At 44.6% G+C, this 13,930-nt stretch overlaps 1 protein-coding gene across 3 annotated transcripts in view; it reads right to left on the bottom strand.

Moving 5' to 3' along the window:
• Positions 1-13,930, bottom strand: part of ubr4 (ubiquitin protein ligase E3 component n-recognin 4) — a 71,178-nt gene that overhangs the window by 51,999 nt on the left and 5,249 nt on the right. For all 3 annotated transcript variants that reach the window (XM_022228524.2, XM_022228525.2, XM_087143195.1), the window contains exons 9-26: positions 12,718-12,929; positions 12,121-12,220; positions 11,436-11,576; positions 10,827-10,947; positions 9,452-9,666; positions 8,277-8,362; positions 7,766-7,848; positions 7,173-7,258; positions 6,517-6,760; positions 5,680-5,797; positions 5,108-5,210; positions 4,345-4,510; positions 3,770-3,852; positions 3,210-3,338; positions 2,527-2,721; positions 1,180-1,302; positions 537-677; positions 9-109 (exon numbers count right to left, since the gene is read on the bottom strand). In XM_022228524.2, coding sequence (XP_022084216.2) covers positions 9-109; positions 537-677; positions 1,180-1,302; positions 2,527-2,721; positions 3,210-3,338; positions 3,770-3,852; positions 4,345-4,510; positions 5,108-5,210; positions 5,680-5,797; positions 6,517-6,760; positions 7,173-7,258; positions 7,766-7,848; positions 8,277-8,362; positions 9,452-9,666; positions 10,827-10,947; positions 11,436-11,576; positions 12,121-12,220; positions 12,718-12,929 — 2,447 coding nt within the window. The remainder of the gene's footprint in view (positions 1-8; positions 110-536; positions 678-1,179; positions 1,303-2,526; positions 2,722-3,209; positions 3,339-3,769; positions 3,853-4,344; positions 4,511-5,107; positions 5,211-5,679; positions 5,798-6,516; positions 6,761-7,172; positions 7,259-7,765; positions 7,849-8,276; positions 8,363-9,451; positions 9,667-10,826; positions 10,948-11,435; positions 11,577-12,120; positions 12,221-12,717; positions 12,930-13,930) is intronic.

The following is a 13,930-nucleotide window of genomic DNA, read 5'->3' as shown; positions in this document are numbered from 1 at the left end:
ATGTTTACCTTGCGAAGACTGTATACATTTTGAGTAGTTGAAAGAGGATGGGTCGAAGGTCGCTGGCTATCTCCAACACTTTGTACGTCTTGGCTGTCTCGTCGCCACTCTGTGGATGATGAACAAATCATAAAGGGAAGCAAAGGAATTGTCAGACATAAAATGTACAAATGACTGAGCAATATAAAGACCTCTGAAGACGAGTAAACTTTGACGATTTTTCAAAGAGCCAATTTATTCAAGGCAACAATGAAAGTACTTTTTGTATAAACAGCATAGAAATGTAAAGACATATTCTAAAAATCATGAGAAGAGTTTATATAGAATGCCTTCAGTTTGACTAATTTTTCTCAATGAAAACGTAATTTTTTTACCTTTTGGAGCAACTGTTCAAGTTCAGAAAGCATTTCAAACCATTGTGAAGTTCTTTATAACACGTGCCAAGCCCCATTCAAAACAATGGCTTGGCTCTCATCCTAAATTTCCCGGTGGGTTTTGAAGGAACTGGGAGTGTTTAGGGTTTGCTGGCAACTTACGATGGATCCGATGAAGTGATCTTTGAGGGAGGTTTCCACCTTGCTGAGGATGCAGTCCAGGAGGCAGATGGCATTGAGGCTGGGCAGGTGGGTTGGGATGACGATGTCATTGGCCATCACAAACAGTGGCATGTGGGACAGCTGAACATAAAAGAGAAAGAATTTAAATTCAGCGAGTGGCATCTGATTGGTCGAAGGTGTTCTGCTGTGCAACTACTGAGCAATCACTGCTCATAATGGGATATATTGAGTATATCTGAACGTGCGTTTAAGTATTCAATTTCCTTGAGCCCCCTAGATGTAGGACCGTGGTTGGGGTTAGCGACAGGGGCGGGGTCAAAGATCAGGATTGATTTATATGGATGTTTCAACTACCTGCCCCAAGTCGGGCATAGTATCCTAGCAATGGAAGCTCCTTTGGTGGGAACTTCATTTAGCTGGTGCACAAACAACTATGAAATGCAAGCACTGAAATCTTATCGCTTCCAACAAAATGAACACTACCCACCGCCATGGCTCTTTTCAACCGATGAAGGGGGTGCTTGTGTTCAAGGTATATACAATGATTTGGGCGAAGTTTGGAGTCGAGAGTAAAGGAAGTGTGGGCTAAAGACAGGTTCGGGCAAAGGTGTGAGGGCTGCACCTGCGTTGCGATGAGTTCCTGAGCTAGCTGGATGTCAAACTGCACCGTGCTGCAGTGCTGGGTGATGATGTCCAGTAAGCTCTCGGCTTCCGTTACCGGCAATCGCTGCTCCGACAGATGATCCTGAAACACGGAAGAGGGCGGAACGATTTTAGCCATGGACCTCACTGATCCTAATGATCCCTAACCAATCAAACTCCAACACTAGGGTTAGTTGGAATCTGTTAGGATGAGGAATTAACCCTAACACTCCTCAGTCCTCCAACAGGTGAAGGATTGAGGAGTGTTAGGGTTAAAGCAGAAATGAGTGCAAGGATATGGGGCTTAATCTGCATTATGACAATAAATGGAGGTTACATAATTACATATGGAAAACACAGGTATGGTGTATATAAAAAGTAGACCTATCCATGCGAATTGCTTGCAATCAGTTTAACCACTTGCTGCCGGGGAACCCCGTTTCAAGCACCATGACTTTATATGCAGAGCTGGGGTGTCCAAAATGGGGCAAAAGAGCTGGTTTGTGTAACAAAAGACCGTACTTGGAACAAAAGACCTGCTCCTGGGAATTGCCATCATTTTTCGGCTTGCATTTTTCGAAGGTAATCCGTCACTGTGTTTAGACCAGTATACCACTGTTTTAGCCATAGCGCGCCCGCGGATGAGCACTGTGGACAAAAGTGCTCCAGGGCCCCATCGATGAGTGACACAGCACCGCTGCATGCTAATCCAGCCGCATTTGAAAAGACACCACTGGCATTCACTGGGGACAAAGGAAATTATGCAACACCTCACAATTCTGGGCTCTCGTTACAGAGCTGCAGGTCCGGCTGAAATACTCAGGAGTCAATGAAGGTTGCCTGTCAGCTTAGAGTAGCCACCAAATAGTCAATCGTGTGGGTGTAAACATCCATTAAATGAAATGATGAATTTTTGAAGAATTTTGAAAACTGAAAAGCTTGAAAATATCCCGTATGTGTGCACTGTATTTTTAAAAGCACCGACAGCAAGTGGTAAAAAAAAATCTGTCAAATGTGACTAAAAGTAACATTTCCTCCCCTTAAAGAGAGACAAATCCACACTACCAACGGACCCATTCTATCAAACACTGAATTAACAGGGTAGCTAGGTAGACAAGTGTTGCTTGATAAATTCAAGTGCTCAGCAAAAATCAGCTGGAAATCCTCTGTACCTCCATTCAAATGAGGACAAGAAACAATTTTTTTTTACTTGGCCCAACATCAAAAAAGGTGAAAAGAACTTTAGCTCTAAGATTTGACAGAAGTGCAATTTGAATTTTTTTTTTGGGGGGGTGCACAGGGGAGGGGAGGGCTTGGTCTATCTTACCCTGATCCAGACTCGGTACTTGTCATTGGCCATGCGGGGCACCCAGCGCAGCGTGTGTAGGATCTCGCTGGGTGTCAGGCTGCGCTCGCTATCCGTGTGCTGCCCTTCCAGGAGCTTCATGTAGGCCACTGAGGGCGCCAGACTGCCCAGCAGCCGCCAGCTGACCACCGAGGTGTAGTGGATGGCACAGGCGTCCTGGAGAAGGTTCAGACAAATTGTCTGACAGAGTTCTGTCAAGTCCCTGCCTGAATTTATCCCTGTATTACCTGTTATTATTCCATTTTTGTGGCATGGCTATGCTGTTCATTTTAAGGAATGATTCGTGTCACGTGATTGAAATGCACCAATTAGAAGACAGATATTTATTCGGGTTTGTTTCAACCCGAAGACTAATAACCCAAAATAGCTTCTGCAATAAATGCTTACAAGTTTCCAATTCAAATGGAAGAAAGTTATGTGAGCAGAAAATGGTCTCCTAAATAAGACAGACATTGAGCCATGCATGAGCCTTTCTCATAGAGCTGCTCAGCACAGAAACTTGCTTAGCAGAAAGAATCTTTGCTCATCAAAAAGTGGACACCAGCCAAAAAGTGATGGCATGTATATTGCTCGTGACCGGTGCTCTACCAAATTTTGCTCAGCAAGATTTGTGCCTTAGCATCTCTGTGGGTGACTCATCTTACCGTGTACTGGAGTGGTCTGTCCTGCTGTCTGGCGATGGTGTCGCACTCGCTTCCTGCCGCCAGCAACTCCACCAACGAGTGGTAGAGCTCACCGTAGTCAAAGCTGGCATCATAAAGCACTTCACAGGCCTGAACGAGAAATCAAAATACAAAAAACTGTTGGAAAATACCAGACCACTTGTTACAAAAGTGAAATTTGGTCTGTTAATGGCTGACTAATAATACACTGGCACCTTTCTTAGTTGCTAAGCTCAACTCTGATAAAAATCTGCTTAGAGTCTAACAGGGCTCTGTTGATGTCCACTAGTAAATTTTCTACATCACTTGATGAATGCGTTGGGGAGTCTTGGTCACTATACATGTCTACGTAACCAGACTACATTCTGATTTCCTACACAGGGAGTAATGTTTTGAAATGAACTGCCCATTGTGAACCTAAGTACCAAATAAATGCTACCTCATATTTCTACTGCTATTTTTATTAGCAAATACTCATGCTGCGTATTTCCAATCTGATATCTACTACATGGAAGACTTGGTCAAGTCTAGCTTTTGTTCACCTGTAGGTCCAGCTGCGGCACCTCTTTGCCGTTGTCCATGTCGGAGGAGATGAGGTTGTAGAAGAGGCGCTTGAAGGTTGAACCTGTGTGGAAACCAAGCAGGCAAATTACTACTGCTCTACTGCGACATTACATGGGCACCTGAGCCATCAAATGCCAGTCTCAAGTCTCTTGGCATGCACTGTAGAGGGCGGTATGTCACACAATAGGAGTGAATATGGACTGGTCCCTTGTCCTGTCCATCATCAGCAAGATGGGAAGGAGTCAGGATTTATGATTGACCTTTTGGCTCCAGTGACCTGTGATTATCCCAATCACATTCATAATAACCACACCATGGAGGGTGATGTTTTTACAAGAGGAGCCCCATGGACTGGTCCCAGTTCCTGTACTGTATTCTTGGATTTGAAAGGAAGAGGCAGGAACCAGTACAAACACAAGATATCTTTCCCCCTCGGGTTTGATACATGCTCTATTTAAAGAAGTTCCAAAGTTACAGCTACAATATAATGCGTTATACTAGACCTTTTGAAGACTTCATTTGTGAGTTGCATTAAGGAGGAATGTTGGCTTACTGTCTGTCTCGACTGTGCCTGTCTCGCTTGTGGTGGCCTTGCGGTAGTTCTCCTCGACTTCCCGGCAGGGGTTGTAGAACTTGGTGGTGGCTATTCCACCCCGCTCCTCCTGGTACAGCATGAGGGCTGGATCGGTGCTCTGCACGGTGAAGATGTTCCACTGGACCTATTGGTATAAGGTGTTTCAAATGGACGCAGAGAGAAATCGAGACTGGTATTAATTGAGAGAGCGACTTTCTGAAAGCCCGTGAGGTGGCCACGTCAGCGTTGTCCTGGGGTGGATTCGAACCCAGGACCTCTTGCTTGAGAGTGCAGTGTCTGCCTTTCTAGTGCCGGCTACAAGGTGGCTGAATAAATTCAACAATTCACTTGAACTGCTGTCAATGACAGAATCACACAATTTCCTCAGGGCAAAGTTCTGACTGTAAGAGATGCTTACAACGTGACCACAGTTCAAGACGTAGTGGTGGAACTGGGGACCAGTTGGGAGGAGGGGGCACGTTTTCTGAAGAGGGGCACTGAATGAGTTCGATCACCGTGCAAGCAATGCAAAGCTCTCTGTCTCTACAAAATTTGTAGGAAAGCAGGCGGAACAGAGGCCTTGAAGTTCATGGGAGCCATCATTTGTGCAGCTCATCCACACCGAGCCACACATTACCACGCTATCTAGCCAGGGCAGATATATGCCTGCAGGCCATTATGACTGCTTGGACATTTCAACTGTTCAGTGGTTCTAAGAGCAATCTGTGTGAAGAAAGCGCACCTGTTCAAAGAGGAAAGGTCTAGCCTGGGAGAAGTGGTGGACGAAGAACTCAAAGATGAGAAGCAGACGACATAAGGCGAGTGGGGACTTGGTCTTGATGTAGCTGCAATAGAAATGTACGTGACATTCAATTTCTCCTGACCAAAATTTTTTAATAATACTGCTAGGCCAAAAAATTTGGGAATCAAATCTGTTTCCATGTTCAAGATTCATGCATATGAGTGCACTGTTCTGACTCGCGCTAATCCAGTAATAACAACCTAGTTGTGTTTCATGTATGTTTTCTTGATTCAGGTTTCTGCTTTTGGTTTTAATGTTACCATAACTGACCTGTTGAAATTTTGGAGTAAATACTAAATATGCAGGTGGAAACTTTTCAATTTCAGGTATTTTGCACTTCGTAGTTTTCCCCTGCATCATTAAGCTGGCCCTTTTGGGTTTTTTTTTTTTTTTTTTTTTTAACTGTTCCGTGAAATGTCTCACAGATGTCTGACCACCGACAGATTTTCAACCTTTTGTCTCATATGGCTGCAGTTTCATGACATCATAGCTATTTATATCAGTGACCCTACCTTGACCTTGATACTTGGCACAGTGCCGAGGCTGTTTGGAGGAGGATGTCTTTTTTCTTCGTAGTCGGCAGGCTCTCAAAGATGAACATGAGCAGCTGGGCATGTTCCACATTCAGATCTGTGGAAGGTGACACAAGACCGTAAATTTGTTCAGTGTTTAAAATTGCGAAGAACAGATTTGGAGAAGACTGTTTGAAAGACAAGGGTATATAGACCATGATCAAGATGCTGCCATTTTTGTCTAGCCCGTGTACCAAATGACAAAAGTAATACAACTTCACCTATTGATAAATGGAAACAGACTATTTTGCCTTTCAGTCTCAGGCTGAATCTCTTGTCAAGAGCTAGGTCTAGGTCTTCACTCCATTAGAAATGCATGGAGACGCGTAGACAATAGACCTAGCCGTAGCTCTGGAAGCCCGTTTTGGACACGGCTTAAGTTTGGTTACACTGCTTTCAGTACAAGAAAAACAAGATGGCTGCCCTATGATAAAGCTCTGTCAGGCCAGGATTGATCTTCTGAATGAGGATGGAATGACACAACAGTCGACAAGAGTCAGCACTTACTAAAATGTGCAACCGTTTCGTTTGCTAAAAAGATAGCAACAACTCTCTCTGGCTATTCAGCAGACAGAGAACAAATTTTTAGGAAATTTTGCTGTCAAAACGTTGAAATCTGCAATAAAAAACAGTCAAACCTTCTAGTGGCTTTCTTGCTTGAAAATGACTAGCATAACCTCAGTTTTCATTTCACAGCCAAATTTGCTACAGAGCCTGTCACTGGCAAGAGGTTGATAAAAATGGACGAATTACAAAGAAATGCCTCTCCGTTCTCACCTTCAGATTCGGTCAGCGGTTCCCCTCTCATGGCCATGTCTCTCAGCGTCTCCAGGATCCGCTGCAGCACGTTGTAGCAGCCCGGCACGGCCGCCTCCTGCTGGCCCTTGGAGGGGGACCTCTGCTGCTGTTGCTGCTGTTGCAGCAGGACGTGGGCCAGGACCGCCAGCGTGCGGGGAGGGATGTTGAGGGACCAGGGACCCTTGGCGGTGGGGGAGACGCCCAGGTGGCTGAGGAGAGAATCCTGGAAGAAATAAAGAAATAGACATTTGGGGTTGAAATGGAAGGAAGACAAGAAATCCACTCTTCATCAAACAGACGGGTTGTAACAATAATGACAATTATGTATTTGAATATTTCAAACTTCAAATTTCAAATTACAAATGAATTCATTTGTATGTCAATCCTTTTCTTTGTCTCTTGCTCAAAGAAACCAAACCTGATTGATCAAAAACATCTAAAGAATCTACAATCTTGGGGTCAAAAATCATGGAACTGACAATAGTAAAAAAAAAATCACAGCCAAAAAGCCAGATTTCATGGTTTCAGAAGAGTTTTGTCTCGTGAAGCCCTCGTTCTCCACTTGATAAGCAGAAACAGGGAGTGATTTTTATCCTGTGTCAGTTACGCCACATATTTCCGATGAGCTTGGGTACCTGAAAGTTGCCTGGCAAAGTCTCAGAGGCCAGCAGGGTGTGGATGAAATGGAGCAGGGCGGCTGAGAAGTTATCCATCAAGACCGCTAGTGAACAAATAAAAAAAAAGATCAATTGTGATATCACAGACACCGTGGGAGACACAGCGGTGGTGCAACACTCGTGTACATGCTTAGGCGAGACGGGCAGGCATTTGGCAATTCATAGCACCCTATTGGAATCCAGTTGACACTTATCATGATGCCATGCTTGTCTTGTTCCTCGTATCCCCTTGGGCAATAGTAATACAACTTCACATGCTGATAAAAGGGAACAGACTGTTTTTGCTTCCAGCCTCAGTTGGGTTGCATTGCTTTGAATGGTAGAAAACCAAGATGGCTACCCCATGGATAGAGGCCCGTACCACCAGCCCACGAGCGTTGTGCCGCCGCAAAAGAGACTTTTTATTCTGCTTGTGGAATTGCACTAAAGCAGTCAATTTCTCTAATGATCAGTTGTCCGTGGAACTTTGGCTTCTCTCACAAAAAATAACGGACGCGGCAGTCGAGCTTCTACAACGGGTGGTTTTCCCACAAGCTGACTGAGATGCTTACCGTCATCTGTCTTGACCGTTCCTTTGTCCAAGTCTTTGATGACACTGGCTATGCCAGCGATGTGGGTCTCTGTGAAGGCCAGACTGCAAAAACAACATGTGGAAGAGGGTGTAAAATTTTTTGGCGTCACATCTTCCAAAAGCCGTCAGTCAGATTTCAATTGTCGGTGTCACTATTCTTGCGTCCATTTCAACCACCCTACGTTCTACTTCAGCTGCATTTGATTATTAAAAGAACCATTTCTGTCTAAAATTTTCTTGTTTAAGGTAAACCCGAGATACCGAGACCGAAATCTATCTTAGGAGTTTGATAAGTTAAATTGTGACATGGCCTTCATCAGTGGACAAACTTGGGTCGCTGTCAGTTGTTTCACCATTTGATTGGCCAAAGAGTCTGCATGTAAACGGGCTCAGCCCTGTCACTGGTTTGGATTAAGATGAAGATCAAAGGAAGAAACACGACAAGGGAATGATGTGCGACTGTGACGATGGATGACTGTTTGTGATCTTACCTCGGGAAGTAATGGATCAGTCCATTACTGGAGTGGAGAAGGTGAACAGTCAGAAACTGCAAGACATCCGAGGCTAGCTTCAGGTACTGGTGGGAAAGAACGGAGGTGAACAAAGGGACCTTCTTTATTCACATATTGGGTCAAGTGCATGAACCGCAGAGGGCAATCTCTGGCAAACTCTCTCAAGTTGGAATTAACTGATTGTGGCGGTTATACATGTGTCTATGGGGAGTGGCTGCAGCCGCTAGCCACTAGCTTCCATAGCTGCGTGTGCTACATCTAGCCACAGCCATGACTTTCAGATGCAGAGCCTGAGCCAATACACCCCTAAACTTACAAAGTAGGGATCAAGACACAAATTGCCAGAGAAAACGTGTTCAGGCGAGTCAGGTTTTAGAAATGTGGTGCCTCATGTGGATGATGTGATGGAGTTTCAGATGTCAGAACAGAAAAGGGCAAAATTAATGAAGGAAAATAAAGGACTTCAACAGTGATATTCCATAAACCTGACTGTTTCAAAATGTCAGTGTGGGTTCTGTGTACAGACAGGAAAATGAACCAAGCAATAATCTCCCTTCAATGCATTACATGCAACAGACCAATTGGTGTCACCCACCTAGTGTGGACATTCCTTTGTTTTCGTGTAGTTAAGAAATCTCGGCGAATATACTCATTTTCTTGAACTGTGAATACAATTTCAAGCTAGATTTTTGATGATGATTTCCACAACTGTTCTTCATTTTGCGAACAATAACCCAAACCCTAAAAGGCCTCTCAACCTGTTTTCAAGAGGGGGGAGGTAACCTTGTGTGGACCAGGCTTAGTCTACTCAAGCTTCATACAACCTGCATTGTGTGGACCTCTTTTGTTAACACGTCCACAGTAGGCTTGAGAGGTTTGTACTTGGTCGCTCCGTATTTCAACAAAGCGGGGTCATTAGAGAACAAAGCAGGCACATGGGTCTGCATACGGCCAATAGGATAGACCTCGCATGCGTTTCATCTTTGGGCATGTGCTGTTGGCGTGCAGTGTGCACACCAGCTTTTTCATACATCACATCATTGGTGGGTACCGGGTACACACTGCCTTTGGTGTTCGCTACGATTGTTTCTCACCAGCGAGGACGCTCTTGCACACAAATCAGACAGACAAGCAAACAAGACAGACCAACCAACCTGCGAAGGCTCCTCCTTATCGGGTATCTCGGCCAGGCTGGGCGAGTCCTCCCTCTTCTCCGCCTCCTTCTTGGTCGCCGCCGCCGCCTCGGGCTTGGGCCCGCCTGGCACTGGGGGAGGAGTTCCTTGATTGTTAGGGGGCGTCTCTTTGGGGTCGGAGTCGGGGGTCAGGGTCTCCTCAAACCAGGGTCCCAGTATGGGCTCACTATCCTCGTCTAGATGGGGTGGGGTGGTTGGAAAGAAGTTGGTGAACGAAAAAACACAAACAAAATAACTCAACCAAATTAACCAAACGTGCAGATGAAAAACATGAACCAAAACATTTTTTCTTATAAAAGAAAACAAAAAAGTGCAAACAACTAAAATTACGACATGGATATGAAATGAATTTAATACAAACCAGTTGTCAAAATGCAAAAGAAAACTAAAACAGCTTTAAAAAAGAGCTCCATTCGAAAGAAAGCCGTGAAAGTAAACATTCTTCAATTGGATACCCATGTCTCGTAGCTTAATAAAGATGATACACGTATTAGCTTCAAAATGAATACATTGAAAACAAACTGCTTCATGGTTGGTAAATTAATAAATGAAATATGTTATCAAAACTGATGATGGTTAAAAAAAATTGGGATAGCAATGTTTTTGGGCAACTGGGGACTGGGAATTGTATTTATTGGGATAGTGAATCCTTTCAACTGAGGGAAATTTGAGTTGTCAACTTGGAGTTGTAACAATAAATTGTCATGAGTGGGATTGCAGCTAATCTCTATTCAAATTAAGAGCCAGCTCCATAGGTTGGACTCAGAGTGTACGTTCGAGTGAGCTACTCGCTTTAACACGAGTATACTCCTGAGCGCTCGAACGGCTGGAGTGAGACCCGAGGGTCAATGAGAGTATACTTTCGCTAAAGGGGGAGTCTACTCCTGTTCCCGAGTGTAATGCTCATGCATCCTACTCATGTTAACAGGAGCAACCTCGCAAACGCACCCAGAATGTTCCAGTTTTCAACTCAATGGCCAAACTTCCTGAAAACGCTGCACTCCAATCCTTTTGCTGTTGACACGAGGAATAACATGGGCAAAGATGCATTTCACTGAAAAAAAATGCTTTTTGCTGAAAAAAAAAATTTAGAAAATAAGACAGCTAAGTCCTCGTCGGCTTGCCTAACATGAATATAGCTTTTTAAAATCTACACAACAGATTGGTTTTTGTACTTTGCCAAGGAAAGAACCAAGATTTGTGCTTCCAGTGACTGGCAGCCGTGATATCTGCATGGCAAAGCATTCCTATTGCTGCGAGATATCTTGCTCGTGGACAAACCCAATGCAATTAGTTTTGCTCAGGCCTAGCTTTTTTCTTTTTTTTTGGTTTTTACCTTCGCTGCTTTCTTCCGAGCTGCCAAATTCGTCGCCATAGTTTGTGTTGAGGGAGTTGCTCTCGGTGTCGGCCCCTTCTGAGGCAAGGGAGTTCTTCCGCTGTCTGACTGTGATACATGCCTTGGAAATGGAGCAGAAAGAGGACTTAAGTTTGTGGGAAAAAAGTTTTTATTTTTGTCTTCTCTCTCTAAGATTTCTTCATCTGCTTGTGTTTCTCCAGGGTTTTTTGTTCACTTTTAAGGAAACCTTGCTTCCACAACTGGGAAGAATTAACTAAAATACTTTTCAAACCTACTTCCAGATGTTAGCATTGACATTAATTCTGACCCTATCTTATACTTTCACAGATTTTTAGAGAGTATATTCTAATTGCTTTACTTTATAAAAGGTCTTGATAACCATTGAAAATTCAGGTACACAGAATGGTTCCTGCACTATAATGGAGTTATGGAGAACTCTGGGATTTATCTCAGGAGAGGGTAGAGCAGTGTTGGAGTCAAGACCACTTACGACCTTCACAAGACCACACAAGACCGCCACAAGACGGACGGTCGCAACACTGGGGCACAGGTTACCAGACATATCGAGAAGCATTCCTGAGTACTGACCTTCTTGTAGGATGACGTGAAGAGGTTGATGAGCAAGTTGGTGAGGGGTACGTTGCCGATGATGCAGCAGACTCGCTGCCAGGCTGTGTACTGCGGCAGGATGCTCAGCCGAGCTGGGGCCGAGTCGCTGGTGTTGATCTTCTGCTCGAGAACAGAGATTGGGCGATTGGGGATGGTGTAAATGTTATTCAATCTGTAGCCCTTGCAACTCATACCAGTCAACCAATGCTGGTAAGTGTAGGGGTCACTTGGTTAAGGACAACTTGACTGATATTGGGAGGTGGTGGGTTCGAATCCCATCCGAGTGAACTGATAGAGTTTTTCCCAAGAATGCTCAGACTGCACTGGACATCCCAGCATTCCATGTTCACAGAAATACATTGTTGAAAGGTGAGTCTCTTTCATCAAAGTTACGTGACACTGTTCATTTTGTGGTAAGCAAAGTTCTATGGAAGCACTTGTAGAGCTTTATAATGCATGGCCAGTGAAGGTGCCCGAAGTGTTACTGCTGTGCAAGGATTGCAGACTAAAAAGTGTCTGCAAGAGCAAAGGCTGCCAAAACTCTCTTCTGGAATGTAATCAAGGAATTGTGCCAGATATGCAGAATATGGGATGGTATTTTAGCCTCGCGATGCTGGTCGGAGGGAGTTTTTAGGCTAATGACTCAATTCTTGGGCCAACCTACCGTGGACAGGCCCTCGATGTGGAGGTCCTCTAGCAAGGCAGTCAGGAGAGACAGGGCACAAGATGACAGGGCTACTGTCAGGCTGCTGATGTTCTGAGTTCTGCCGAGGACAAGAAATCCCATGACCCTGATCATGAAGTGAACGACTATAAGCAAGCCGTCTTAACTCCACAAAGTCTACAGTTTCCCCACTGCTGTGGTACAAGCATTTGCGTGTCGCATGCCCAAAATACCATTCAAAAGGCAAGAACCTCGGCTCCCCTGGTGCATCATAAGAGCTGCTACAATTCAAAGAATGCAACAGTTGCTGGATTAAGTTCCACCTGGGAATTTTTAGATGATGCACAGCTCTCGAAAATTGGCAGCTGCCTGCTGAAGTTGGCAATGCTGGGAACACTGCTCGTTCCTTAAGGAAAAGGACCCAACCTGTGAGACTCTAAGCCCAACTCCCCAAGGTACATGAACAATTCTACTGAGATTGGAGCTTGAGCACTGTAACAGACAGGTCACAACGAATGAAGATATTTTGTAATCCTTTTTGCATACCTTAACTGCGAGACAAACAAGGTGGTCGGAAAAACTAAAAAGACGTCTTACGCTTTTGCCGAGCCTGGTCTTCCCGTGGCTGTTGCGGCGCCCTCTTTAGCTTTCCCTGGGCCAGGTTTTGCCTCAGCCTTCTGGCTGCCGGGGATGTCTTTCTCCTTCTCCTTGGGCTTCTCGGGGAGGACCGAGGAGGCATTGAGATGGAGGATACGGTCCAGGTCTCGCAGGATACACCAGGCCCCAAGCATGTGCAGGTTCTGCAAGTTCTGTGGGAGATTTTTATTGGATGATGACACAGAACGGTAGCAGATTAGTGCATATTGAAGTGAAGTGGTTGGCTTCCTTGACTGTACAATTGGCCCCTGAACATGATTAATCAATGTTGCAAGGACAAAAGGAAAAAAAACTGAATGGCTACAAGGCCTCAACAAGTGGCCCTGGAACATGATTTACCAATGACAAAGTAAAAAAAGACACTCCTCTAGTGAGCATAAAATGTAAGAGCTCGCTACGCTGACAGCCAATGAAAACGCACCACCTTTCGAGTCCAGGTTGTTTTACCCAATAGCACTGCAACAATGTGGCCTGACCAACATCAAGAGAAAGAATAATCACTGATGCATGATGGGAATGGAATGCCATGTGCCCGGTTCATCCTCTCACTACAAACTCCAAACACAGAAGAGTTGAGTTTTACAAGTGCAATTTTCAGGATAATTTATTGGTGCATTTTCAATGTCCCTCATGTACTTTTCGCTGCAATCTGTACAAAAACGGAGGTGTAATAAATCTGTTTTGTAAGTAGGTAGTCGTTGGAGATTTGCTCATCAATGATAGATATCATTACTGGCTTGATCTGGGACTGGCAATCTTAGCACATTAACCCTCCTATGCTGAAGTCACTCTTGGGGTCACTTGGTAAACACCTCAAAGAAGCACAGCTGTGTCGTGTTGTGCACTGCACCAACAGTCCCTCACAGGAATATCAGATGGCACTTTTGTGCTGCCCAACAACTGTGCTTCACTGTTTCATGTGCATCATTGTGCAGTAAACCAAATGCAGTGAAGAGGACTGCACAAAAGACCCTGGGTCATTTTGTGCTGGCAACCAACTGTGTACACACTGAACCTGTGCATGTTTGAGTTCCGTATAGAAAATACATGCTCACCAGTGACTGTGGGCATTTGTGCACATTTGTGCTGTAAAACCAAAGGAGGGTTAATGAAACTGGGTCAGAAACATGATTGGACAGTCATGCAAGGAACA

This window comes from Acanthaster planci, linkage group LG11, assembly GCF_054643075.1.
Source record: "Acanthaster planci isolate LZ-2023a linkage group LG11, COTS_SCS, whole genome shotgun sequence".
NCBI lineage: Eukaryota > Metazoa > Echinodermata > Asteroidea > Valvatida > Acanthasteridae > Acanthaster > Acanthaster planci.
This window is presented reverse-complemented; position numbering and strand designations above follow the sequence as displayed.